This window comes from Macrotis lagotis, chromosome 1 (assembly GCF_037893015.1).
Source record: "Macrotis lagotis isolate mMagLag1 chromosome 1, bilby.v1.9.chrom.fasta, whole genome shotgun sequence".
Classification (NCBI taxonomy): domain Eukaryota; kingdom Metazoa; phylum Chordata; class Mammalia; order Peramelemorphia; family Peramelidae; genus Macrotis; species Macrotis lagotis.
Genome location: NC_133658.1, coordinates 812,322,129 through 812,347,334, shown reverse-complemented (window position 1 = coordinate 812,347,334; position 25,206 = coordinate 812,322,129). Strand labels below are relative to the sequence as shown.

The window sequence follows — 25,206 nt, the reverse complement described above, 5'->3', positions numbered from 1 at the left end:
GGACTTCCTGACTCAAAAGATGATGTTTTAGTCACAAAGTCGTAATGTTATATCATTGCACACAAATATGCCTCTACTGTCCAGACCTTCAACTTCATATATATTAAGAATTCCTAGTGTGGAAACCCCTCCTGCTCATGGCAATACCAAAAGTATGTGTCAAAGGAAGGATTTAACCCGGCTTTTCCTGACTCTTAAGGCTGGTAGTTGGCCCTCTATCCCATCAATTCTAACTTCTTTCAAAATACAATGATTTCCCATACTAATGAGATGATGAGTCTTGAGGATTCATTGCTAGCTTCCACTCAAAAACCTGATACCAAATTTTCCTTTCCTTCAAAGATGATAAAATCGGAATAGATTTGTTCAGATTTGAGGGGGAAAGAGAGCATGAAGGGAATAGAATTGTTTACTTTTTCTTGTCTAATCTGTTTTTTCATTTTTTTTTTTTCATTCTCCAGGGTGGAAAGAAAGGAACGTGCTCGATTGAAGACAGTGAAGTTTAATGCAAAACCCGGGGTGATTGATGCCAAAGGGGTAGGTAAAAACGAATAGAGAATTAAAGTGGTCCCTATCACCATTTACTGGAACCTAATTCACATTTTCATTCTATAGAACAAGCACATTATGGTAGTCAAGCAGGTGTATATAATGTTAATCATATTTAAAAGCACAATTTTTTCAATGAAGCGGTTTTTTTTAAATAATCTGCTAACAAACATGGGGGAAGTAACTGTGGACAGCCACCAAGATATTTCCCCAATCTTAACTATTAATGATAAGATTGAAATTAGGATATTGATAATAGCACATTAAATAATACTTTTGTTTCATTTTTCAAAGCCAAGGTCCTGGATTCAAGAATGGGTCCAAATGAATTATTTACTTATTAATATTTTAATATTTCCATCATGTTGAGCTAATTTGAGTACAGAGAACAAAGATACAACTAATGTAATTTTATAGCAGAATACAAATGGAAAAAGTTTTTAGTCTCCTGGTTTAATACAGGAAATGTTGTGACAGACACTGAAAATAGGATGTTTACTAAAAACCAAAAGAGCCATCTGTAAAATTGATACAAACAAGCATGTATCCCCCGTGTGTGTGTGTGTGTGTGTGTGTGTGTGTGTGTGTGTGTGTGTGTGTGTAGGTTTGGGGTAAGTGGATAATTTTAACATCTGATGCACTTGAGAGAGAAAGGGTACTATTTTTTATGAATTAATTTTCTTTTTTTTTTAATTTTTATTAAAGATATTATTTGAGTTTTACAGCTTTCCCCCAATCTTGCTTCCCTTCCCCCACCCCCACCCCACAGATAGCACTCAGTCTGTCTTTACTTTGTTTCCATGTTGTACCTCGATCCAAATTGGGTGTGATGAGAGAGAAATCATATCCTTAAGAGAACAGAATTCTCAGAGGTAACCAGATCAAACCATAAGACATCTGGTTTTTTTTTTTTCGAATTAAAGGGAATAGTCCTTGTACTTTGTTCAAACTCCACAGCTCCTTATCTGGATACAGATGGTACTCTCCTTTGCAGACAGCCAAAAATTGTTCCCAATTGTTGCGCTGATGGAATGAGCAAGTCCTTCAAGGTTGAACATCACTCCCATGTTGCTGTTAAGGTGTACAGTGTTTTTCTGGTTCTGCTCATCTCACTCAGCATCAGTTCATGCAAATCCCTCCAGGTTTCCCTGAAATCCCATCCCTCCTGATTTTGAATAGAACAATAGTATTCCATGACATACATATAGCACAGTTTGCTAAACCATTCCCCAATTGAAGGACATTTACTGGATTTCCAATTCTTTGCCACCACAAACAGGGCTGCTATAAATATTTTTGTACAAGTAATGTTTTTACCCTTTTTCCTCATCTCTTCAGGGTATAGACCCAGTAGTGGTATTGCTGGGTCAAAGGGTATGCTCATTTTTGTTGCCCTTTGGGGATAGTTCCAAATAGCTCTCCAGAAGGGTTAGATGAGTTCACAGCTCCACCAACAGTGTAACAGTGTCCCAGATTTCTTACATCCCTTCCAACAATGACCATTATCCTTCCTGGTCATACTGGCCAATCTGAGAGGTGTGAGGTGGTACCTCAGAGAAGCTTTAATTTGCATTTCTCTAATAATTAATGATTTAGAGCATTTTTTCATATGGCTATGGATTACTTTGATCTCCTCATCTGTAAATTGTCTTTGCATATCCTTTGACCATTTGTCAATTGGGGAATGGCTTTTTGTTTTAAAAATATGACTCAGTTCTCTGCATATTTTAGAAATGAGTCCTTTGTCAGAATCATTAATTGTAAAGATTGTTTCCCAATTTACTACTTTTCTTTTGATCTTGATTACATTGGTTTTACCTGTGCAACAACTTTTTAATTTAATGTAATCAAAATCATCTAATTGGTTTTTAGTGATGTTCTCCAACTCTTCCTTAGTCATAAACTGTTCCCCTTTCCATAGATCTGACAGGTAGACTAGTCCTTGATCTTCTAATTTGCTTATATTATTGTTTTTTATGTCTATGTCCTGTAACCATTTGGATCTAATCTTGGTAAACGGTGTGAGGTGTTGGTCTAATCTAAGTTTCTTCCATACTAACTTCCAATTATCCCAGCAGTTTTTATCAAAGAGGGAGTTTTTATCCCAGTCTTTGGGTTTATCGAACAGCAGATTACTACAATCCTCTCCTGCTTTTACACCTAGTCTATTCCACTGGTCCACCACTCTATTTCTTAACCAATACCAAACAGTTTTGATGACTGATGCTTTATAATATAATTTTAGATCAGGTAGGGCTAAGCCACCTTCATTTGCATTTTTTTTCATTAAGCTCTTGGCAATTCTTGACTTTTTATTTCTCCATATGAATTTACTTACAATTTTTTTCTAGCTCATTAAAGTAATTTTTTGGAATTTTGATTGGTAGGACACTAAACATATAGTTTAATTTTGGTAGAATTGTCATTTTTATTATATTAGCTCTACCTATCCATGAGCAGTTGATATTTGCCCAGTTATTTAAATCTGATTTAATTGGTGTGAGAAGTGTTTTATAATTGTTTTCAAAAAGATTCTGAGTCTGTCTTGGCAAATAGACTCCCAAGTGTTTTACACTGTCTGAGGTTACTTTGAATGGAATTTCTCTTTCTAGCTCTTCCTGCTGTTTCTTGCTAGTCATATATAGGAAAGTTGAGGATTTATGGGGGTTTATTTTATAACCTGCAACATTGCTAAAATTGCTAATTGTTTCCAGTAGTTTTTTAGATGATTTCTTGGGATTCTCTAGGTAGACCATCATGTCATCTGCAAAGAGTGAGAGTTTTGTCTCTTCCTTCCCAATTCTAATTCCTTGAATTTCTTTTTCTTCTCTAATTAGTGATGCTAACATTTGTAATACAATATTGAATAGTAGTAGTGATAATGGGCACCCTTGTTTAACCCCTGATCTTATTGGGAATGCCTCTAGCCTCTCCCCATTGAGTATAATGCTTGTTGATGGTTTCAGATAGATACTGCTCATTATTTTAAGGAACAGTCCATTTATTCCTACACTCTCTAGTGTTTTTAATAGGAATGGATGCTGTATTTTGTCAAAAGCTTTTTCAGCATCTATTGATATGATCATATGGTTTCTGATAGGTTTGTTATTGATATAATTGAGTATACTAACAGTTTTCCTAATATTGAACCAACCCTGCATTCCTGGAATAAATCCTACTTGATCATAATGTATTATCCTAGTGATGACTTGTTGTAGTCGTTTTGTAAGATTTTATTTAGGATTTTTGCATCTATATTCATGAGGGAAATAGGTCTATAATTTTCTTTCTCTGTTTTAACTCTTCCTGGTTTAGGTAGCAGTACCATATTGGTTTCATAGAAAGAGTTAGGCAGAGTTCCATCTTTCCCTATTTTTCCAAAGAGTTTATATAGGATTGGAACCAATTGTTCCTTAAATATTTGGTAGAATTCACTTGTGAATCTATCAGGCCCTGGAGATTTTTTTTTTTAGGGAGTTCACTAATGGCTTGTTGAGTTTCTTTTTCTGAGATAGGGTTGTTCAGGTATTTAATCTCTTCTTCATTTAACCTGGGCAACTTATATTTTTGTAAATATTCATCCATTTCACTTAGATTATCAAATTTATTGGCATAAAGTTGGGCAAAATAATTTTGAACTATTACTTTAATTTCCTCCTCATTGGTGGTGAGTTCACCTTTTTCATTTATAATACTAGCAATTTGGTTTTCTTCTTTCTTATTTTTAATCAAATTGACCAGAGGTTTATCATTTTTATTGGTTTTTTCATAATACCAACTTTTGGTTTTATTTATTAATTCAATAGTTTTTTGCTTTCAATTTTATTAATTTCTCCTTTGATTTTTAAAATTTCTAATTTGGTATTTAATTGGGGATTTTTGATTTGTTCTTTCTCTAATTTTTTTAGTTGCATGTTTAGTTCATTGATTTCCTCTTTCTCCAATTTATTCATATAAGCATTTAGAGCTATAATATATCCCCTGAGAGTTGCTTTGAATGAATCCCATAGGTTTTGGTATGTTGTTTCATTATTATCATTATCTAGGATAAAATGGTTAATTCTTTCTATAATTTGTTTTTTGGTCCACTCATTTTTTAAGATGAGGTTATTCAGTTTCCAATTTGCTCTGGGTCTATATCTCCTTGGCCCAGTATCGCATATGACTTTTATTGCATTGTGATCTGAGAAAGATGTATTCACTATTTCTGCCTTTCTGCAGTTGATCATTAGGTTTTTATGTCCTAGTACATGGTCAATTTTTGTATAAGTTCCATGTACTGCATAGAAAAAGGTATTCCTTCCTATCCCCATTCAGTTTCCTCCATAAGTCTACCATATCTAATTTTTCTAACAATCTATTTACCTCCCTAATTTCTTTCTTGTTTGTTTTATGATTTGATTTATCTAGATCTGATAGCGGGAGGTTGAGGTCTCCTACTAGTAGAGTTTTGCTGTCTATGTCTTCCTGTAATTCTTTCAGCTTCTCCTCTAAGAATTTGGGTGCTGTCTCACTGGGTGCATATATATTCAATATTGAAATGACTTTATTGTCTATGGTACCTTTTAGGAGGATAAAGTTTCCTTTCTTATCTCTTTTAACGCTATCTATTTTTGCTGCTGCTTTGTCTGAGATAAGGATTGCTACCCCTGCTTTTTTTACTTCAGCTGAAGCAAAATATATTTTGCTCCAACCTTTTACCTTTACTCTATATGTATCTCTCTGCTTCAAATGAGTTTCTTGTAAGCAGCATATTGTAGGATTCTGGTTTTTAATCCACTCTGCTATTTGCTTACGTTTTAAGGGAGAGTTCTTCCCATTCACATTTAAGGTTATGATTACTAATTCTTTCTTGCCCTCTGTGGTATCTTCCCTCTGTTTGTATTTTTCCCCCTTTCCCCCCCTTTTATCCATATTCCCCAGTATTTTGTTTTTGAATACCACCCCCTTCAGTGGTTTTGCCCTCCTATATCACTCCCTCCCCTTTCTTTCCCCTTTCCCTGTTCCCTTCCCTTCCTTTTGTTATTTCCCCTTATTTCCTCCACTCCCCTTCCCTTTCTCTGTCCCCCCTCCCTTTTTCCCCTTTTACTTCTTGAAAGGTTAGATGTTTTATAAGTTAACTGAGTATGTGTAGGTTGACTTTAAGCCAAGTCTGATGAGAAGAAGATTCAGGTGTTTCTCCTCTACTCCCTTCTTCCCCTCTATTACCATAGGTTTTTTGTACCTCTTAGTGTAATGAGATTTGTCCCATTCAATCCCCTCCCTCCTCCCGTCTCTTTCCTGTCCCCCTTTTTAGGGAGGTAGTGTATTTTTTTTAGATCATTCTATCTAAGTCACAGAAAATTCTGAGTGTCTGACCCTTCTAGTTCAGTATATTCTGTTGAATAGAGTCCAAATTCCTGAGAGTTATTAGAGTCTTTCTCCCTGGTGGAGTTAAAGCCAGTTACATCCCATTAGATATCAGTCTCATGGATAGGTCATGGATGTCCAGCATTTCTAGCTAGGTATATTCTCTCTGTTAGAGTTACATTTCTCAGGATTCTCAGGATTTATGAGAGTCTCTACCCCCGCCCCCCCCCCCCCCCCCCCCCCATGCTGGGATATAGCCAGTTTCAACTTGCTGGATTGCATTTTTTTTCCTTTTACTGCCCCCCCCTTTTTTTTTACCTTTTCATGTGTCTCTTGAACCTCCTGTTTGATATCCAAATTTTCTGTTTAGCTCTGGTCTTTTCATCAGAAACTTTTGGAATTCTTCCATTTCGTTAAATGTCCATCTTTTTCCCTGGAAGAGAAGGCTCAGCTTTGCAGGAAAGTAGATTCTTGGCTGCATTCCAAGCTCCCGTGCTCTTCGAAATATCTCATTCCAGGCCCTTCGATCCCTTAAAGTTGATGCAGCCAGTTCCTGCGTGATCCTTACTGTGGTTTCTTGATATTTAAATTGTTTCTTTCTGGCTGCTTGCAGGATTTTCTCTTTTATCTGACAGTTCTGGAGTTTGGCCACAACATTCCTTGGTGTTTTCCTTTTAGGATCTTTTTCTGGTGGGGATCGATGTACTCTTTCAATAACTACTTTGCCCTCCGATTCCGTGATGTCAGGGCAGTTTTCCATCACTAGATCCTGTAATATTAAGTCCAGGCTTTTTTTCTCTTCAATGTTTTCAGGAAGTCCTATAATTTTCAGATTTCCCCTCCTTGATCTATTCTCGAGGTCAGTGGTTTTGTTGATGAGGTATTTCACATTTGCTTCTATTTTTTCTATTTTTTGATTTTGTTTAACTGACTCTGTCTCGTGGAGTCATTAGTTTCTGTAGACTCCTTTTTTTTGGGGGGGGGGAGTTTTCTTCATTAACCTTTTCCAATTGGTGGATTCTACTTTTGAAAGAGCTTTCCATTTGACCAATTGAGGTTTTGAGAGAACTAATTTCTTTTTGCATTTGCTCATTTGAGGATCTGAGAGAATTATTCTCATTTTGCAAGGTATTAATTGTCTCCCCCAAATTTTCCAGTTGATTTTTAAACTCCTTCCTTATTTCTTCAAGGAAGTCTTTCTGTGCTGGAGACCAGATTGTATTCTCCTCAGAGGTTCCAGGTCTCTTTGGGTTGGGGTCTTTCCCTTCCAGGAATTTTTCTATGGTTCCACCTTTTCCACTGACCCTTCTTCATTATGCTAAGACCTTGAGTTGGGTGGGGCTGGTTCACCTGGGCTTGGGATCCCTAAAGGCTTTACTGAGTGCAGTTTCTCTGTCTGGCCAGTAGGAGGAGCTGGTTGCCCTCTCTGGGGTGTCTGTGACCTTGGTTGCAAGGCCTTCTCCCTTTGCTTGAGGGAGGGAACTAGAGCTATTGGGATGAGGCCTCTGTGCAATGGAGGCATGGGCTCAGAGTTTCTCAGATCTGAGGAGCCCAGGGATGGTGTCCGCAGCTCTACTGCACAAGACCTCTCCCCACAGCCCCTTCCTCAAGCTCCAAGGGGACAGAACCAACACCAGCACCTCTGCTTCCCCGCGGACCCAAGACCCCTTCGTCCAGCCCCACCGCTGATCCAGCAGGTCCGGCTCTCGGGCCCTCAGACTCCCGGTTCCGATTCAGCTGTTGGTCTGGCTGATCTTCCCTGGGAGCTCAGACTCACCTGCCGGTACTCAGCCAAGGCTGCTGCGGGAGACAAATCCTGAGGTAGATTTTCCTCTCCTGGCTTTTCTTTCTGTGTTTCCTGGTTCGGATTTCTTTTAAGAGATTTGTTTCATGTGATAGATGGGGAAGAGATCAGGAGACTTTAGAACTGTGCCTGTCTTCTCTCCGCCATCTTGGCCCCCACCTGAATTAATTTTCAAACAGTTTTTGGACAGTAACTTAATGTTGCAGGCCATGTGCTCAGCACTATGGGGATTATAGAATTTGACAATCTAGGAAAGACAGTGTGAGAGTGTGACGTGACCCCTGGAGTTAGAAGAACTAGACCTGAGGTCAAATCCCAGTTTGGATACCCAGCTAACTGTGTAACTATCAGCAAGTCATTTAAATTCACTAAACTTTTCTTATTCACAATGGGAGAGTAATAAAGTCAGGGTTGTTATAAGGGATCAAATAGAATTGGTATGTAAAGCACTCTAGAAATGGCAGCAAGTATTATTACAATTATCCATGTAATATGCTAAATAAACTATCTCTTTACTTACAATATAGAATATATTTGGTAGTCTGTGTAAAGATTATGCTGAGATGTTGAATAACCAAAGATCTTCCTAACTTGACCCTCCCACTTCTAGTCTACTTACTACTTATGGCCCCATCCCCATGGACTGGGCCATCCAGTGGCACTGGCCTTTTTGCTCTTCTGGTACAAGATGCCACATCTCCAGATTCTGGGCAATCCCCTTTGCCTACAATATGTCCCTCTTGATCTCCTGATTTCCCTGGTTTTGTGAGAAGCTTTTCTCTATATTCTAGTGTTTTCCCTCTATTGATTGTTTCCAATTTAGCCTGAATATAGCTTGTTTGTTTATAATTGTCTCTCCTGTTAGGGGCTCTTTTTGATCAGGTATTGCCTTTTGTATCCCTATCATTTAGCAAAAGAAAGTTAGGTGGCATAGTGGCTTGAGCCATTTGGTTTCAGTAAGTCTTCTCTTCCTGAGTTCTTTTTTTTTGTACTTTTTCTTTTGCAAGGCATTGGAGTTAAGTGACTTACCCAAGGCCACACAGCTAGGTCATTATTAAGTGTCTGAGGTCACATTTGAATTCTGGTCCTCCTGACTCCAGGGCCAGTGCTCAATCCACTGTGCCACCTAGCTGTCCCCCTCTTCCTGGGTTCTAATCTGACCTTAGAAATTTACTAACTGTAGGACCTTGGGCAATTCACTTAACTTTGTGTGCCTCGGTTTCCTTGCCTGTAAAATGAGCTGGAGAAAGAAATGGCAAATCACTCTAATAGCTCTACCAAGAATACCCAAATGGGGTCACAGAGAGCCAGACACAACTGAGCAACATAATGAAACACTAATACAGTATTGAGCACCCACTAGTGTTTATCGACTAACTAGCAGACATATAATAATAACAACAGTGTTGCATATTTATATAAGATTGCTCTCTAAGTGCTAAGCCCACAACTTGCACCACCCTGTAAAATTCAAGTATCACAAGATCATAGATTGAGAGCTGATGTTGAAAATCATACATTTCAACCTCTTCACTTTTTTTAAATAAATGAAGAAATACAAAATGCTCAGTGAGATGAAGTGGCCTGACCACAGTCCCACAGCTAGTAAGTGGCAAAGCTAGCATTTGAATCCAGTTCCATAACTCCAAACCCAGAGATATATTTACTATATTGCAATGCCTCTTTATCCTCATTTTATATCAGGTAAACTGGAGCTCATTCTTGCTAACCATCAATACAACTAATCAGCTTTTATTTAGCACCTCTTGTGAGATGAAAAGGTTAAAGTGAAAAAATACCTGCCTGGAGGGGGAAACTAGGTGGCACAGTGGATAGAGCACCGGCCCTGGAGACAGAAGGACCTGAATTCAAATACAGCCTCAGACACTTACTAATTACCTAGCTGTGTAATCTTGGGCAAGTCACTTAACCCCATTGCCTTATAGAAAAAAAAAATACAAAAAGAAATAATACCTGCCTTCAGGAAGTTTACATGCTAATCAGTCAATCAATAAGCATGTATTAAGTGCATACTATGTATAAGAACAGTTAGCTGAATCAGTGGATAGAGTGCCAGATTCTGAATTCAGAATGACTTCACTTCAAATCTTACTAGATATGTGACCCTAGGCAAGTCACTTAACCCTGTCGGCCCTAGTTTCTTCATCTGTAAAATGAGCTTCAGCAGGAAATGGCAAATCATTTCAGTGTCTTTGCCAAGAAAATTCCCATGGGGTTCAATTGAAATGACTGAACCACAACCAAAAATAAGCTAGATACCATGCTAAGAGCTGGGAGATGGTTGGTTGGTTTTTGTCCTTCGATATCGAAGAAGACCAAAATGACATCACTATGTTTGAGATATGCATGTGTCCAACTGTGACTGATCAGACCATTATGAGCTTGGAATGCTCTACCCCAGTTGGGGCATAAATAGTCCATGTGAACACCTGGGATGGGTTCTCTAGACATATATGTTTCCTTTGTTCCCTTTAAGCTGCTTCAATTCTGCCTTCCTCATAGAGTTCAGCCCCCTCACTGATGAGGGTATGGTATGCCATGCTGGGCAGAGCTGTGTCAATATCTCCCATACTGTACAGTCAATTTTAAAATTCTTCACTGAGACCTGCAGGGGGTCTTTGACTTTGTGAGCACTTGCCCTGTGTGAGTTCTCCATACAATAGTCTTTTTTGCAAGTGTACTTCTGGCATTCTAACAATGTGTCCAGCCCAGGATAGTTTCACTCTCTGTAGTAATGTTGGAATGCCAGGCATTTAGCTCCAGAAAGGACCCCAGTGTTTGCTATCTTCTCCTGCCAGATGATCTTCAGAGTCTTCCCAAGACAGTTTAAATGGAAGTGATTCAGTTTCCTGACGTGGCCCTGGTGGACTGTCCAGGTTTCACAGGCCTATAGCAATAAGGTCAGCACAACAGCTCTGTAAGGTAAAAGATAGTCTTTGCTTTCAAAGATCTTATAGACACATAGGAGAAACCTGAAAATAACTATATGCAAACAAGGCCTCACAGGATAATTGGAAATAAACAATAGCAGGAAGGTACTAACATTAACTAGGATCAGGAAAGGCTTCTTATAAAAAATGAGATTTTAGCTAGGACTTGAAGGAAGTCAGAAGATAGAGAGGAGAAGAGAGAATATCAGTGTGAGGGAGAGTCACTGAAAATACCTGCAGCCTAGAGATGGAACTCACAGAGTAAAGTCTCATGCCAGAAATGGTGAGGAGACCACCTGTTAATATAAGTATGTAAAGAAATCCTTCCATTCCTCTTTTGAATAGTTTTCATTTTTAGGAAGTTGTGGTTTCTTGTTAATCTTCCATTGTCCAGAAACAGCTAGGTGGTACAGTGGATAGAGCACCAGCCCTGAAGTCAGGAGGACCTGAGTTCAAATATGACCTCAGACACTTAATAATTACCTAGCTGTGTGACATTGGGCAAGCCACTTAACCCCATTGCCTTGCAAAAAGCAAAAAACAAAAAAAACCCTCCATTATCTCAATCTTCTTTTTCTCCCAGGTCTATCTCTGGGGTCAAGCAAGAGTCACTAATTTCACTCCTTCCTTGTTGGGACTAGTTGAAGTTTTGAGTCCTCATCAGAACATTTCTTTAATGCTTAGATTGAAATTATCTTTGGAATAGGTCAATTCCTTCTTTTGTTTCATTATGTTGCTGTGAGATGAATAATTTAATTCAAAATAATGCATAGTCAGATAATTTATACTAAAAAACCCCTTCCTTTCATCGAAGAAACACAGATATTCATATAAAAATTGAATTTTTTAGATTATTTTACCATGCATTTATTTCATTATTTAAAAGATCTCCTGAGTAACATTTATGTTCATTGTGCTACTTTAGATGTGGCAGAGGAAATATAATAAATAAGGAAAGGAAATAAAATAAGACATGGTTCTTTCTCTTGACACTGCCACCATTATTTGAGTAACTATTTCAGTGCTCCCTTTCCCTTTATATGTACAAACAGAGCTAAAATCTCATGGGAATAAATGATTACTCCTACTAATGACTCTATGTTCACTTGGAGCTGGTGAGAATATAATTATCCACCCAAATTCCTACATTGTTCTCCCATGTTGTCCATCAAGTGCCTATTCAGTCATTATATTACTTTTGGCAATATTTGGGAAATTCTACCATAAGTTGTTATAGCCTACTGATATACATTCATATTTAATAGCTTGCATTGTTTTATTTTCCTTTAATTTATTAAAAATATCTATAATATAAGAACTTCCTTCTTGATAGAGTTATTGGAGACCTGAGTGTGGATCAACAACAGGCAGATTGGAAGTAATTATATCACGAACAGAAGATCTTACTGGTTAAGGAATAGCATATCTGATCATTTAAGAGAAAGCAAGCAAGTTTATATGAGATGCAGAAAGAGAAGTTAGGGGACACAGTGGCTAAAGAAGCAAGACAGAGTCAAGAAGAGTCATCTTCCTGAGTCTGGCCTCAGACACCTACTAAGCTGTGTGGCTCTAGGCAACATTCACTTAACCCTGTTTTCCTCAATTTCCTCAGTTCCACAATGAACTGGAGAAGGAAATAGCAAGCCACTCTAGTATATCTGCCAAGAAATTGCCAAACAGGTCATGAAGTGTCAGACATACCTGAAATGAACAGCCACAACAACAACAAAAGCCCTTGAACTGAGAGCCGTGTTAGTCTAGGGTCTGCTATATGAAAATAATAAGTGAGGTTTACATTACTCTTTAAAATTTGCTGAGCATTTTGTGTGTGTTGATTTACTTGAGTCTCCCAATAGCCTTTTGAGGAAAAATGCTACCCTTAACAATCCTCCCCATCTTATAGATGCAGAAACTGAGACTGAAAGAGGTTCAGTGAGTTTCATATGGTCTCACAGATAGCCAAAAGCAACAATAGAAATTTAATCCACATCTTTCTGGCTCTTAGTTCAGCACTTTATCCATAAAATCAATTCTATGTCCCTGGGCAAGTCATTTATCCTCACCTATCCCTAATATGAGAATAATAATCCTACCCTGCCTTCCTCAACAAATTTGAATCCCTTATGAAGTCACATAATGGAGGTCCTTAGTGGTGGTTCAGTAATTTTTAGTTGTCGGGCACTTTGTAAGCCCATTTAATGTTTTCTTGGCAAAGACATTAGAGTGGTTTGCCTTTTCCTTCTCCAACAATTTTACATATGAGAAAACAGAGTCAAATAGGGTGAAGTGACTTGCTCAGGGTCACACCTCTATGAGTATCTGAGGCTATAGTTGAACTCAGGAAGATGAGTCTTCCTGATTCCAGGTGTAGCACTCTATCTATTGTACCACCTAGTTTCCCCAATGAAGGTATTGCAAAAACTATAGAGCTCTTCACATTCTGCAGCATTATTAAAATTCCATGGAAAAGATGAGGTATGGAAAGTGGTCAGAGGATATCTGACGTTGGCTGGCTCTGCTGGACCCTGTAATATGGGAAGGAAATTTATAAATTGAAAAATATTCAAATAACAGCAACAAGAGTGGATGAATGAATAATAGAACATTTATTAATCACTATATACAAAAACCTCACATTCTGATGGAAGAGACAACATGCATACCAAATTTTAACTCAAAGTCAGATAGAAAGGCCCAAAAATCCTTAGGGTACAGCAACTGCAAAAGCATGATGAATCTTCTTTAATGTAATTTCCATTCATTAAACACAGCCATTTCTGAAGTTTAACCATGCCATAGACTTCAATGGTGAGAAATATTTATTCTTTTCTGGTTCTTTTCTTAAAAATATATTTTATTTATTCATTTTTTCCAGCTATATACAATGGTGTTTATTACCAATCATTTTTTTGGCAAGGTTTTGAGTTTTACAATTTTTCTTCCTTCCTCCCCTGACAGAAAGAAATCTGATGTAGCCCTTCTTTTCTGAATCTTAAGTAGATATAGGTGCTAGGGGCATCTCTTCCAGAAGATTCCAGACAGGTTACAGCTCCACATGGGTTGTTTTCCTGGATTATGGCTACAGGAGCTGAGCTAAAAACACAGCTGGTGATCTGGGAGGGTTGCTGCTGTTCCTGGGATCTTTGGGTTTCTGCTAGTTGGTGTTGAAGATGACATCACCTTTCTCTGAAAGGATTGCTTCCTTTCATGACTGATCCAGGGATAAGACTAATGAAGTCAAGACTGGTGGTCTGTATAACATTGCTATATTCTGGGGGCCCTCAAGATCAGGACCCCAGGGGGCTTTCTCCACTGAGATCTGGTAAAGAGTCAATCTGCCTGGCACATGTTGTCACCTGTCTCTCCTTTAGGATTCCTTATTATTTCAGCTATAATTGCTTACCTGCTCTGGTGACAGTAAAGAAGGGTGAGCCTATGAGAATCAGTTGAAGCATGGGTATGTTGGAGAAGGGAAGATCTATAGCAGGGGATTCAAAAGGCTGTCATTTAGAAGTAGGCTTTAAACTGAAAGAGGCAATTTAAGTGGAATATAAGGAAATACTTCTTTTGCAATAAGAAATAACCAAATGTAGAATCATGTCTTAGGAAGTAAGGATACTCCCTTCCTGGAGGTCTTCAAGCAAAGATTAGATGATTACCACTCAGATATATTATTATAAGTGAGGATGAGCTTTTAGGTATGGCTGACCTCCGATGGCTATCGAGGTCCTATCCAACTCTGAAATTCAGTGTGATTCCAAAAAAATATATTTTGCATAAGATTATGTATCTTTTGAGCCTTCTGAGAAGAGTCTTGCATTATTCAGTTACTTGTCTGTGGAATACCAGCAAAAAAAGCAAGTACCTGCAAGACGCAACAAATAAATAAATAAATAAATAAATAAATAAATAAATAAATAAATATGAAAGATGCAAAGAAAACCCATAGATAGGCAGACATGAAAATGACCCTAAAAATAATTTTTTCAACTACCCCATTTTACAAAAGATGACTAGCTGGGTAAGTGGTCAGCTTGAGGTCACTTGATTAATTCTAGATTTGTCCTTACATAACCTAGTGACTTAATAGACCTTTTTTTAAACGAAAAAGGTGCTTCATGAATGCAAAAACATTATCTAAGTGTGATATTTTAATTATTCTCAGTCCAACCCAGAGGTATCAACTATTTATTGAGGGAAAAGACTTCTAGGTGGTATAGCAGATAAAGTGCTAGAACTGGAGTCAGGAAGATCTGAGTTCAAGTCCACCCACAGAAACTTATCCACTATGTGACCTGAGCACCCTTTGTGACTACTTAGCTTCTATCTGCCCAAGTTTTCTAAATTATAAAATAGGGATAATTTTACATAATATGTATTTCTATAGGGATGGGTGCTATTACCTATTTCTTGGGTTTGTTGAGAGGATTAAATGAGACAATCGTAAAGCATTTTACAAACCTTAAAGGGATATGTAAATGCTTGCTGTCCTTATTAATAATATTATTAAATTCTATAAGATGTTGGGAAAAGGGGTACTATGGCTGGAATTCTTGAAAATGTAGGGGAGTTGTATGGGTCCAAGAGGTATGTCATGGTGGTAAGTAGTTTGGAAATCTTCCATATCAAATTTGAGATCATTTGGTTGGGAACCACTTCATCTAAACTGAGTCCTCCATAAATTTTGACAAATTATTGATATTTGTATCCTCTTTTTTTAAAGGTGTTTTTGCAAGGCAAATGGGGTTAAATGGCTTGCCCAAGGCCACACAGCTAGATAATTATTGTGTCTGAGGCCAGATTTGAACTCAGGTATTCCTGACTCCAGGGCCGTTGCTCTATCCACTGCACCACCTAGCCGCCCTATTTGGATCCTCTTAATAGCTTTGTTATTTTTACGAACATTCTAAGCTCTTTCATCAAGTTGTAATTTCAAGTGTAGAAGTGATTAGCTTCAATAAGAGAAGACTGAGAAGTTGTGTTCAAGTATTTGAAAGAATGACATGGAGAAAATGTCAAAGACTTATTCTGTTTGATCCCCAAGGGTAGTTAGTTGTTGTCTTTGTGTTTGAAGAAGATCAAAATGACACCAAAGTCAAGGTACATTGTGTCCTATTATGGCTTCAGACTAATGTGAGCTCGAAATGCTCTACCAGAGGTCAGGTATAAATAGTTCGTATGAATATTTGAAGTGAAGATATCTAAATTTGCATATCTTATCCAAGGATAGAATGAGGAATAATGGGTAGAAGATACAATCAGGCAGATATTAGCTTCATATAAGGAAAAAGTTTCCAACTTTTTCCAACAATTAGAATTGTCATAAAATATCATTGATTGCTTCAGGAGAAGACTCCATCATTGGAGTCTTCAAGTGGAAGCTCAATGATATAGTTAGTAGTAGTAGTGGTAATAATAGTCTAGTGGTAGTGCTAATAGTAACATTCATATACCACTTACTATACACCAAACACTATAATTATTATCTCATTTGATTGACTACTTTTCAGGACTGTTGTAAATTTCTATTTAGTATATAAAACTTGTAAAAAGTCATATTATGAGAAAATACATAGTTATATTAAACATATAATATAGATTGTCATATATAATAAGGCTATGATATCATAATATATAGTCACAGGCAATACTCCTACCCCAAAAAATAGAATAGAAGAACTTTTACGTATGTCTGTATTTTCATTTTTATAAAATCTTAGTGAGAATGAATTTTATGACAATTAATAAAATAACCAGCATTTATTTTGTGCTCTAAGGTTTGCAAAGCAGTTTGCATAGATTATCTCATTTGGTCTCTATAACATCCTTGAGAGTAGGTACTTTTACCAATTTTACAGATGAGAAAAACTGAGGAAGATATTGCTTTTTTTTCCAGGATTATACATTTAATAAGTATCTGAGAAAGAAGATCCAGTGTGTTCTATCCACTGGACCACATAGTTGCCTCAGTATGCCTTTTTCATATCAGAAATACTCTACTAAATACAAAGAAAGAATCAAAAGAAATTTGCCCTCACAGAGCTTAGTAGAGGAGACAACATGAATTTAAATCAATACAGAAAAGAGAAAGTAAAGTAGGAAGGTACCAGCAAAGGTTAAGGAGAAAAAGAAAAATCTATAGAAGATGGCAATTGAGTTGAGTCCTGGAGAAATCCAAGCAATCTGAGAAGCAAAGGAGGAGGAGGAAAGCATTCTGGAATGGAGGACAGCAGAGATGGAAAATGTGGTATCAGGGGTGAGGTGTACAGCAACTAAGTCAGACAACTGAATCTTAGAGTATGAGAAGCCTGGACATCGAGGAAGGGGCCAGGTTATGAAACATATTACATGACAAACAAATGGTAAGAAAAGGGAAGTACTGGAGTTTAATGAGTAGGTGTAGGACATGATCAGACAACACTTAGGAAAACAAATTTGGCAGCTGCAAAAATGTTTTCTTCTTATAAAAACACAAAAACAGGTTAGAAAGACTTTCATAAACATTTGTCTACAAAAATACTCTAGCTTTGCATTTGACTGAAAGGCACAATGAATGCAAAATTCTCTTCTGGTTATTGTTTGTTGATTTTAAAAAGCAGTTAACTTGGTAGAGAAAAAGTCAGCTTTAAAGTTTCACCTATAAAAGCTATCATTTATGCCAATATTAAGATCACATAAGATTCCTTGACAAATGCAACTGCAGAAACTTTTTTATTTAGTGGCACTTTGATGATTATCATCAAGTGAGGCATAATATAGAAAGATGTCAGCTCATCAAGAGGGTTTGCTGCTGTCATACCTAACTTCTTTGCTTGCATGTGCAGAGAGAAATAAAATGAGATTGAGTTCCTTCTGTTATTATTCATTACACATTACATTGTATTTATTGAATCATGAATATTATAGCTCCCCCCATAGAAACTGCGATTATTCAAAAGTAATCACCCTAATGATCCAGATAGGATTAATTAAATGGTTAAAAAAATGTCTCTTGTTCAGGTTATGACCACAGTTGAATAGCTCAGCCACTAAGTTAATCCATTAGTAAGAGCCCACTCAGTGATTTGGGCAAAGTCCAGAGACTGTCCTACAGGCTAGAAATGCAAAGAAAGATAAAAGATGGTTCCTGCTCTCACGGAATTCTTGGTCTAATGGAGATGACAACATCTAAACTTTATCCAAGCAAAATATATACAGGATAGATTGAAAATAATCAACAGAGGAAAGTTATAAACAAGCTAAATGACATTTAGGAAATTAGATGATGCTTTTATTGTTCCCAAGTTGCTCCCTAACATGTTGACTTGTCTTTTTAATTTAGATACACTTGTGGTATTGCTGCACAGTTTAAATGTTACAGAATATCACAACCACTAGGGAATCAAAATTGTTGGTGGCCCAAAGGGCAATACAATATGGCATGGGAGGTTACGAATAGATCACAGTATGTTCTCAAGTTTGACCTATAAAGGCATGTCATCAAGACAGCGCTGGATCAAAAAGAAGGTAGACCAGTCATGAAATGAAAGTGCGGGGCCAAAGAGGAAAAATATGAATGCTTCATCAGTACCCATGACATTAGAAAAAAGACATAAAGGAAAATATCTAACACACTAAATAGTTCTCCTGAATAGGATCTATGGAAGAACAAAGAAAAAAATATATAGAAAAAGGTATACATGGTACAGAAGTTATATTATCCAACCAACTGACTGATCAACATGCAATTAAGCTCTGCCTGTGTACCTGTTTAAGGATACAATTATAAGAAAGAAAGAAAAAAAGAAAAGAAAGGATAGAAAAGGGAAGTAAACAATAACCTCTCAAAAACAATTACTTCTTTCAAGGAATTTCTAGACTATGGAAGAAATACCCATGCTGATGAAACTGCAGATCCATTAAGTATTAAAGTATTAAATTTACATATGTTTCTGCTGTCAACTGATGCCAGTGCTCTCTTGCCAACTTTATCAGTCCTGTTTTATTTGGGAATATTTTTATATATTAATATAAATCATTTATACCAATTAATACACTATGATATCAAGATCAAATAGCAATTATCCAGATAGCCCTTGTCATAATACATATGCATAGCCTCAGAACTGGAGGAGCTACTAATTCCTCCCATTAGTGCAATGAGTCTGACTGCCATCTTACTAGATAAGAAGGGCATGAAGAACTGAAGTATAGGACAGGGAAGCAAGATAGAAATAAACCTTATAAAACTGTATAAGCATTTAAATTGGAGAGGGGGAGAGGAATGGTATTTACAACTAAGAAGATGGAACCCAACTGGTATACCATGAGGATGAGGGGAGGGGGAGAGGAAGAATGGAACCAACATGTAAACTCCTAGTCTAAGTCCATCTTTACAAATCTAATGATTCATCGTTCATGGGAGGTAATCTATTTGTCAGTTAAGGTACAGATTCATTCCTTGATTTGGCTTCAAAGTGCCTAAACCAATTCTGATTGTCAGTCTGATTAATATCCAACCCCCAGTTCTTTGAGCTGAAACACAGAATTGGCAGAATGCAAGCCTATTTCAGAAATACAGTCACTTTCATTTTCTAGGTAACTGCAGTGGTAAAAGCCTTTACTTAAACAATTAGTGTTAGAAGTAAAATTGTAAACAGAAGCAAAGTAAGTTAATTTGCTAATTGTTTTTCCCTGTTATAAATTCTAGCCAGAATTTCCTTTATATATATATACACACACACATACATATATATAACTATTATATCTTTACCTTCAAATCTACCAATGTTATTAAAAATCAACCCAAATTAGCTCATTTTTAAGGCAACTTTTTAAAGTGCTGTCTTAAGGTCTTCACTGCTTTTCCAAAATCCTATAGGGCCACAGAGGAAGTTGGTCCTATTAACACCTAGCAATTTAGAGCAGGGCTAAGTAAATGAATGAAGGAAGAGGCAGTAGATGGAAGGAGAGACTGACATGTCATTTCTTTCTACTGTCAGTGGCGCCACTCCCTCATGCGTAGTTGAGTGAGATTTGTGGCACCAGCTGCTGCCCCACATACAAATGAAAATCAACCTTCATTACCCTCCTTAGCACCATATGCCAAGTCACTAAACCCTTTCTTATAAGATTGACAATGCACTATTATTTTTTAAAAACTAACCCTCAGGAGATGTTTAACAGGTTATAAGCTCTCAGACATTCCTGGTCATATACTTATGTATATGTGAACTGTATTGATGAAACTAGTTTGGATGACCTCTAAATGTCCTTCCATTTCTACTATAAAAAGACAGTGGCATTGACTGGAAAAAGCACTTGACTTAAAATCAGAAGAGACCAGGGTAATCTTACTAGCTATATGACCCTGAGCAAATTTCATCACTTTTGAATCTTAGTATTCTCATGTATAAAATGGGAATAATTGCACTTGTATAGTCATCCTTTATGGAGTTATGAGGAAGGAGTTCTTAAACCTAAAAGCACCATATAAATATTTAAGGTCCTTTTCAGCTCTCATCATCTCTGTTAGAATAGTCCTAACATTCATGATCTAAGAAACCCTTCCATCTCTAACAACCTATATTTTCTGTTCTAAGATTCATTTTGACTTTCACATTTTATAATCCAGAAAGAGATGGTATGATATACTAGAAGGAGTTGGAGACTTGGACTCGGGAGAGGCTTGGATTTTTGTTTGTTTGTTTGTTATAAGTTGTGTGATCCTGGGTAAATCATATCACTGTGATGAACCTTGATGTTCCCATCTGTGAAATGGGAATGAAACACAGCTCTCTATTTCATGGTATATTGCTTTCTATTTCCTTAAAGGGCTATAAAAATGAGTAATTATAACACTAATTCTCCCTCTCATCCAGTCCCAACATATGATATCTTAGCAATTCAGTGTTCTAAGGTCTCCTCCAGCTCCACTATTCTGGTGTGTTTGTTCACCTTAGAGAACTACTGATTTTTTCTTAAAGGAGAAGTTGGTTATTATGCAGGCAAAATAGAATAATTGATTCATAAAGAATTCAATGTACATACTAATTTAGTGTGTCATTAGCATGGCTAATATTATCAGTTCAAGTAATTATCATGGGTCCAAAGTAATATTAATAGTTGATGAATAATTTATAACTCTATAAATAGAAGCACTCTTTTCCGCAAGGAATGGTAAGCCTTTTAGTGGAATTTTCTTGACAATTACTTCAGGGTGTTAAATAGGAGTCACAAATTCTGGCCCAAACCCAGTTTCACTTTTGGATATTCATGAGAAATGTTTCATTGCCTGTCAAATGTTCTTTGAGTTGACTCTAATGATCCCAATAGGTGGGAATTTTTACTCCAGTGGATCTGTGTTATGTCTTACATCTTCAAAGCATTACCTGCCAAGGATTTCTGATTTTTTTGAAGCTAAAATAGTGGCCATGAATGCTAGAAGTAACACAGGAACAAGAAGGAAATAGTATAATCTGCATTTCCTCTGAACCACAGTAATTATAGGCAGTCTCTTGGGAAGTAAAAATAGCATCTCTTGCTTCTTTTCAACCATTTATTGTGTTTCTATGTGGGTTGGAAGCCTGTTTTATGACAGATCATGTTGCATTTGAAAAGGACTTTAAATGCAGTTTATATTTCTAATATTCACAAACATATCTCCAATTTCTTTGTCTTTGCATAAAAAGAGGAAATAGGTTGGATCTTATGTCAGTTTAATACAGAGAGGAGTAGAGTTGCTTTGGAGTTTAGAAGGTGAAGAATGGGTACCTTGAGACATGGCATTAGTGGCTAATTCCTTCATTTTACAGATGGGGAAAATGAGGATTTGAATGCCAAACTAATTTGCTCAATATCGTACAAGTTGGAGGCGAATTTTTAAGACTCATGTCTTTTTTCTTTCCTAAAACTTTAGAAGGCAAAAATATTTGAAACTGTATCTTATGTCTTGAAACTTAGGATCATCTATTCTAGACCTATGCATTTTATAAATAAGGAAATAGAAATCAGAATGATAAAACAGCTGGTTTAAAGACTGTACTGCTAATAAGCAGCAGAGATTCACAAGAACTCAGGTCCCATTTCAACTATACCATACTGTCCCCAATCTCCAAAATCTTATAAATACAAGCCATTGCTATTATATTATCCCAGCCAGTGAATGGCTATAAAACACTGACCTTCAGTTCTTTCTTAGTCTTCCTTCTCCTATCAAAATTTAACACATCCTGTGGCTTATTCCACAAGGGCCTTCTGTGGAACTAGAAACAAAGTATGATAAACTAATCAAGCCCAGGGTGTTAGACACCAAGCTTACAATGATCTTTCCTAGGTATCTTAGATCAATATGGGAGAGCTAGAAGAGAAATAATCAAGACTAATGAGTTATTCTATTCAAGGGCCATCTTTGCTACTAACTAGTGAATGTCCTTGGGCAAACATTTCAATTCTTTGAGCTTCAGTTTTCTCCTCTGTAAAACAGGAATAATATTGCCTACCCTACCAACTGAACTGAATTATTTTAAGGATCAAATTACAAAATAATTTGGCCAGGATCCTTTATCTAGTTAGTAGCAGTCCCGTGACTGCCATTCATATTCTCTGACTCTCCCCCCCCACCATGATACTACTTGGTCTTAACCATAGAATTTAAAGCAGGAAAAGACTTTTTTTTTTAAGGTTTTGGGTTTTTTTTTTTTTTTTTTTGCAAGGCAAATGGGGTTAAGTGGCTTGCCCAAGGCCACACAGCTAGGTAATCATTAAGTGTCTGAGACCGAATTTGAACCCAGGTACTCCTGACTCCAAGGCCGGTGCTGTATCCACTATGCCACCTAGCTGCCCCTAGGAAAAGACTTTAATGAACAACTACTGGTTCCAATATATCCCATGTACTTGAAAGCACTTTATAACTACAAAACTATACAAACATAAGAGATTATTAATTTCAATATGATTGTCTAATGAATAATTATTCTCAAAAGTTTTATCCACGTGGGTTCCTTATAAGGTCAGATGAATTTAGTAGATGGCACAGGGTATGTGTAGAGTATTGTGGGCTTAGTGTTCAAGTCTCACTTAGTTGTGGGCTTAGTGTTCAAGTCCCACTTATTCGCTGTGTGAACCTGGAGAACCTCTTTCAACCTCAATTTCCTTTTCTGTAAAATGAGAGTTGAACTTCATGATTTCAGAGTCTGTACTAGTACTAAATCTATGATCCTGTGGTCTTTAGTCCTTTGATTACGAGCCTAGGAAAGGCCACCATGCAGAGCATTAGCAAAGGAGACAGACTTAAAGAACATATAACAAGCTCGTTCCAAGCTTAAAGGGGGAAAATTAACTTCATTCAGTATTATAAAGTATAGAGTAGCAAAGAAACTTAAAGATTTAATAGTACAAGTAGTCCTTGTTTATAAATTGAGGAAATTGAGGACTGGGAAAAAAGAGACCTATTAAAAGTCACAAAGCAAGTTGGTAGTAGAGCAGGGATTTGAACCCAGATCCACAGTCTCCACAATCACCAGACTTTCCACTAGAGCACAATGAGTCCTGAGAAGTAAACAACTTATGAAAGAAAACCCATTCTGTCCAGGAACCCTTTTATGGGAGAGTTATTTACAGGAGAGTTTTATAGGATCATAACACCAGTCTCAGCTTTATTTCCTTTTCTTCTGCAATAAAACCTAAGAGTTCAGCAGAGGTGATTAGCAGAGGATAATGGAAGTGTCAAATGTGAACCTGTGTAGGATTTTGTGCAGGATGACTTACCAGGCAGAAAAGGGGAAGAAGACAAATCAAGCCCTGTGTTATCCACCCACTGGAGCAGGTGTAGGAGATGGTATGAAGGCGGCAGAGGTGTTGCGGGAGATATCTTTGTGAGTACAAAATCACAGAATGTCAGCCCTGGAAATGACCTTAGGCTAGCAGGATGGGGTAGTAGGGAAAGGGCAGGGTTTAAAGCCCAAAGTGGCCCACTTCTGCAAAGAAGCAAGAGAAGGGAATGTTCTCAAAAAACCACAGTGGGGCAAAAAAGCATACACTAAGCTATGTTATGAGGATTAAAAAAAGAGGCAGAAGATGGTCATCATGAAGCTGCCTTCAAAGAGCTTGTACTCTAATGAGGGAGAAAACAAGCAAATAAATATAGACAAATAAAAGTTATATAGAAGAAAAGTAAGTAACAAAGAAGTAACAGAGGAAAGGCCCTCAAATTAAGAGAAGTTACAAAAGGTTTTCTGTAGAAAATGGAATTTTAGTTGGAACATGAGGGTGAGCAAACCTGTTATGGAGAATAACCAGAAAAAATGCCCAGAACTGAGAGATATAGAGTATCTTGTTCATGGAACATGCTGGAGGCTGGTGTCACAGGATCAAAGAGTACAGCTTCAGAATTAAGGTATAGCAACACTAGAATGGTAGGAGGGGACTAGATTGTGAAGACTTTTGAGAGGGTGTTATCCCAAATAACAGTAAAGTAAACCTGTACAATTACGATGACCAAGTTGCCCTCTGCTCACTGATCAAGGCAGGGGAGTTGGAATACTCCTTGCCCCCTCTAGAATCCCTCTCTCCCTCCATTACTCAGTGATCTCTCCTCTTTTGAGGTTCATATTATCATATCTACTACCCAATCAAAATTCTGGTGGCTTCTATATACAGACACACCCTCAACCAGAGAGCATTCCTCTACCTTCCTCTATTAGTTCAGTATACATCAATCCCTGAGAATCCATTCCACCTTCAGATAAATGTAATGGTTAAACTTTCCCTTAGGTCATAAATATGTCTTTTGGCATGTTGGGAGCAAACAAAACAAGATTAATCCTTTCTTCATATGCTCCCTGCAAATACTTGAAGACACCTATCAATGCTTTCCTCAAGTCTTCTCTAGGCTAAACTGCCCTGGTTCCTCAGCTGAATCTTGAACAGCATGACTCAAGCCTCTTCATCACCCTGGTGGCCCTCCTCTGGCCACTCACCAACTTATCAGTGTCCTTCTGAGTCCTTTAGATGAAGTCAGATAAGGTAAAGGACAGAAGAGTTATCATTCCCTTATTCCTGGAAGCTATGTATCTCTTAATGTCACCCAGGTTTGCATAATTTGGGGGGCAGATTAACTTCACACCCCTAATGTTGTTCATTAAACACCCCAGATAGGGTTAGATAGCAAACTTCTGTTTCAATCTCTATCCTGTACTATGAAGTTGACTTTCTCAATTCCAATACAAGGTTTTTTTTATTTATCTATATTTGATTGCTTCTTAATAGTTTCAGCCTCATAACTTAGTCTGGCAGGTATGTTTTGCATCTTGATTCTGACATGCTTTCCATCCTAGTTTATGTGCAAATTTAGTCAACATGACATCTGTGCTCTTGTCCAACTATGTTTAGTTTCATAGAAACAAAAAAATGACTCCTGGGGTATTCTACTACAGAACTGCCAAGAAAACATTGTACTAATGACTACTTTTTAAGTCTCATCATTTAACCAGGTCTAAACCCATATGCTTATATTTTGCTTAGTCCACATCTTCCCATATTTTACACAAGAATAGTATGAGATGTCTTATCAAA

The 25,206-nt window shown here is 37.2% G+C and overlaps 2 protein-coding genes across 7 annotated transcripts in view; both read left to right on the top strand.

Moving 5' to 3' along the window:
- Positions 1-25,206, top strand: part of LOC141508420 (disks large homolog 2) — a 2,787,507-nt gene that overhangs the window by 2,697,596 nt on the left and 64,705 nt on the right. The window lies entirely within an intron of this gene.
- LOC141510236 (disks large homolog 2-like) overlaps positions 1-25,206 on the top strand; it is a 63,534-nt gene that overhangs the window by 16,446 nt on the left and 21,882 nt on the right. The window contains exon 3 of the mRNA XM_074220236.1: positions 462-537. Coding sequence (XP_074076337.1) covers positions 462-537 — 76 coding nt within the window. The remainder of the gene's footprint in view (positions 1-461; positions 538-25,206) is intronic.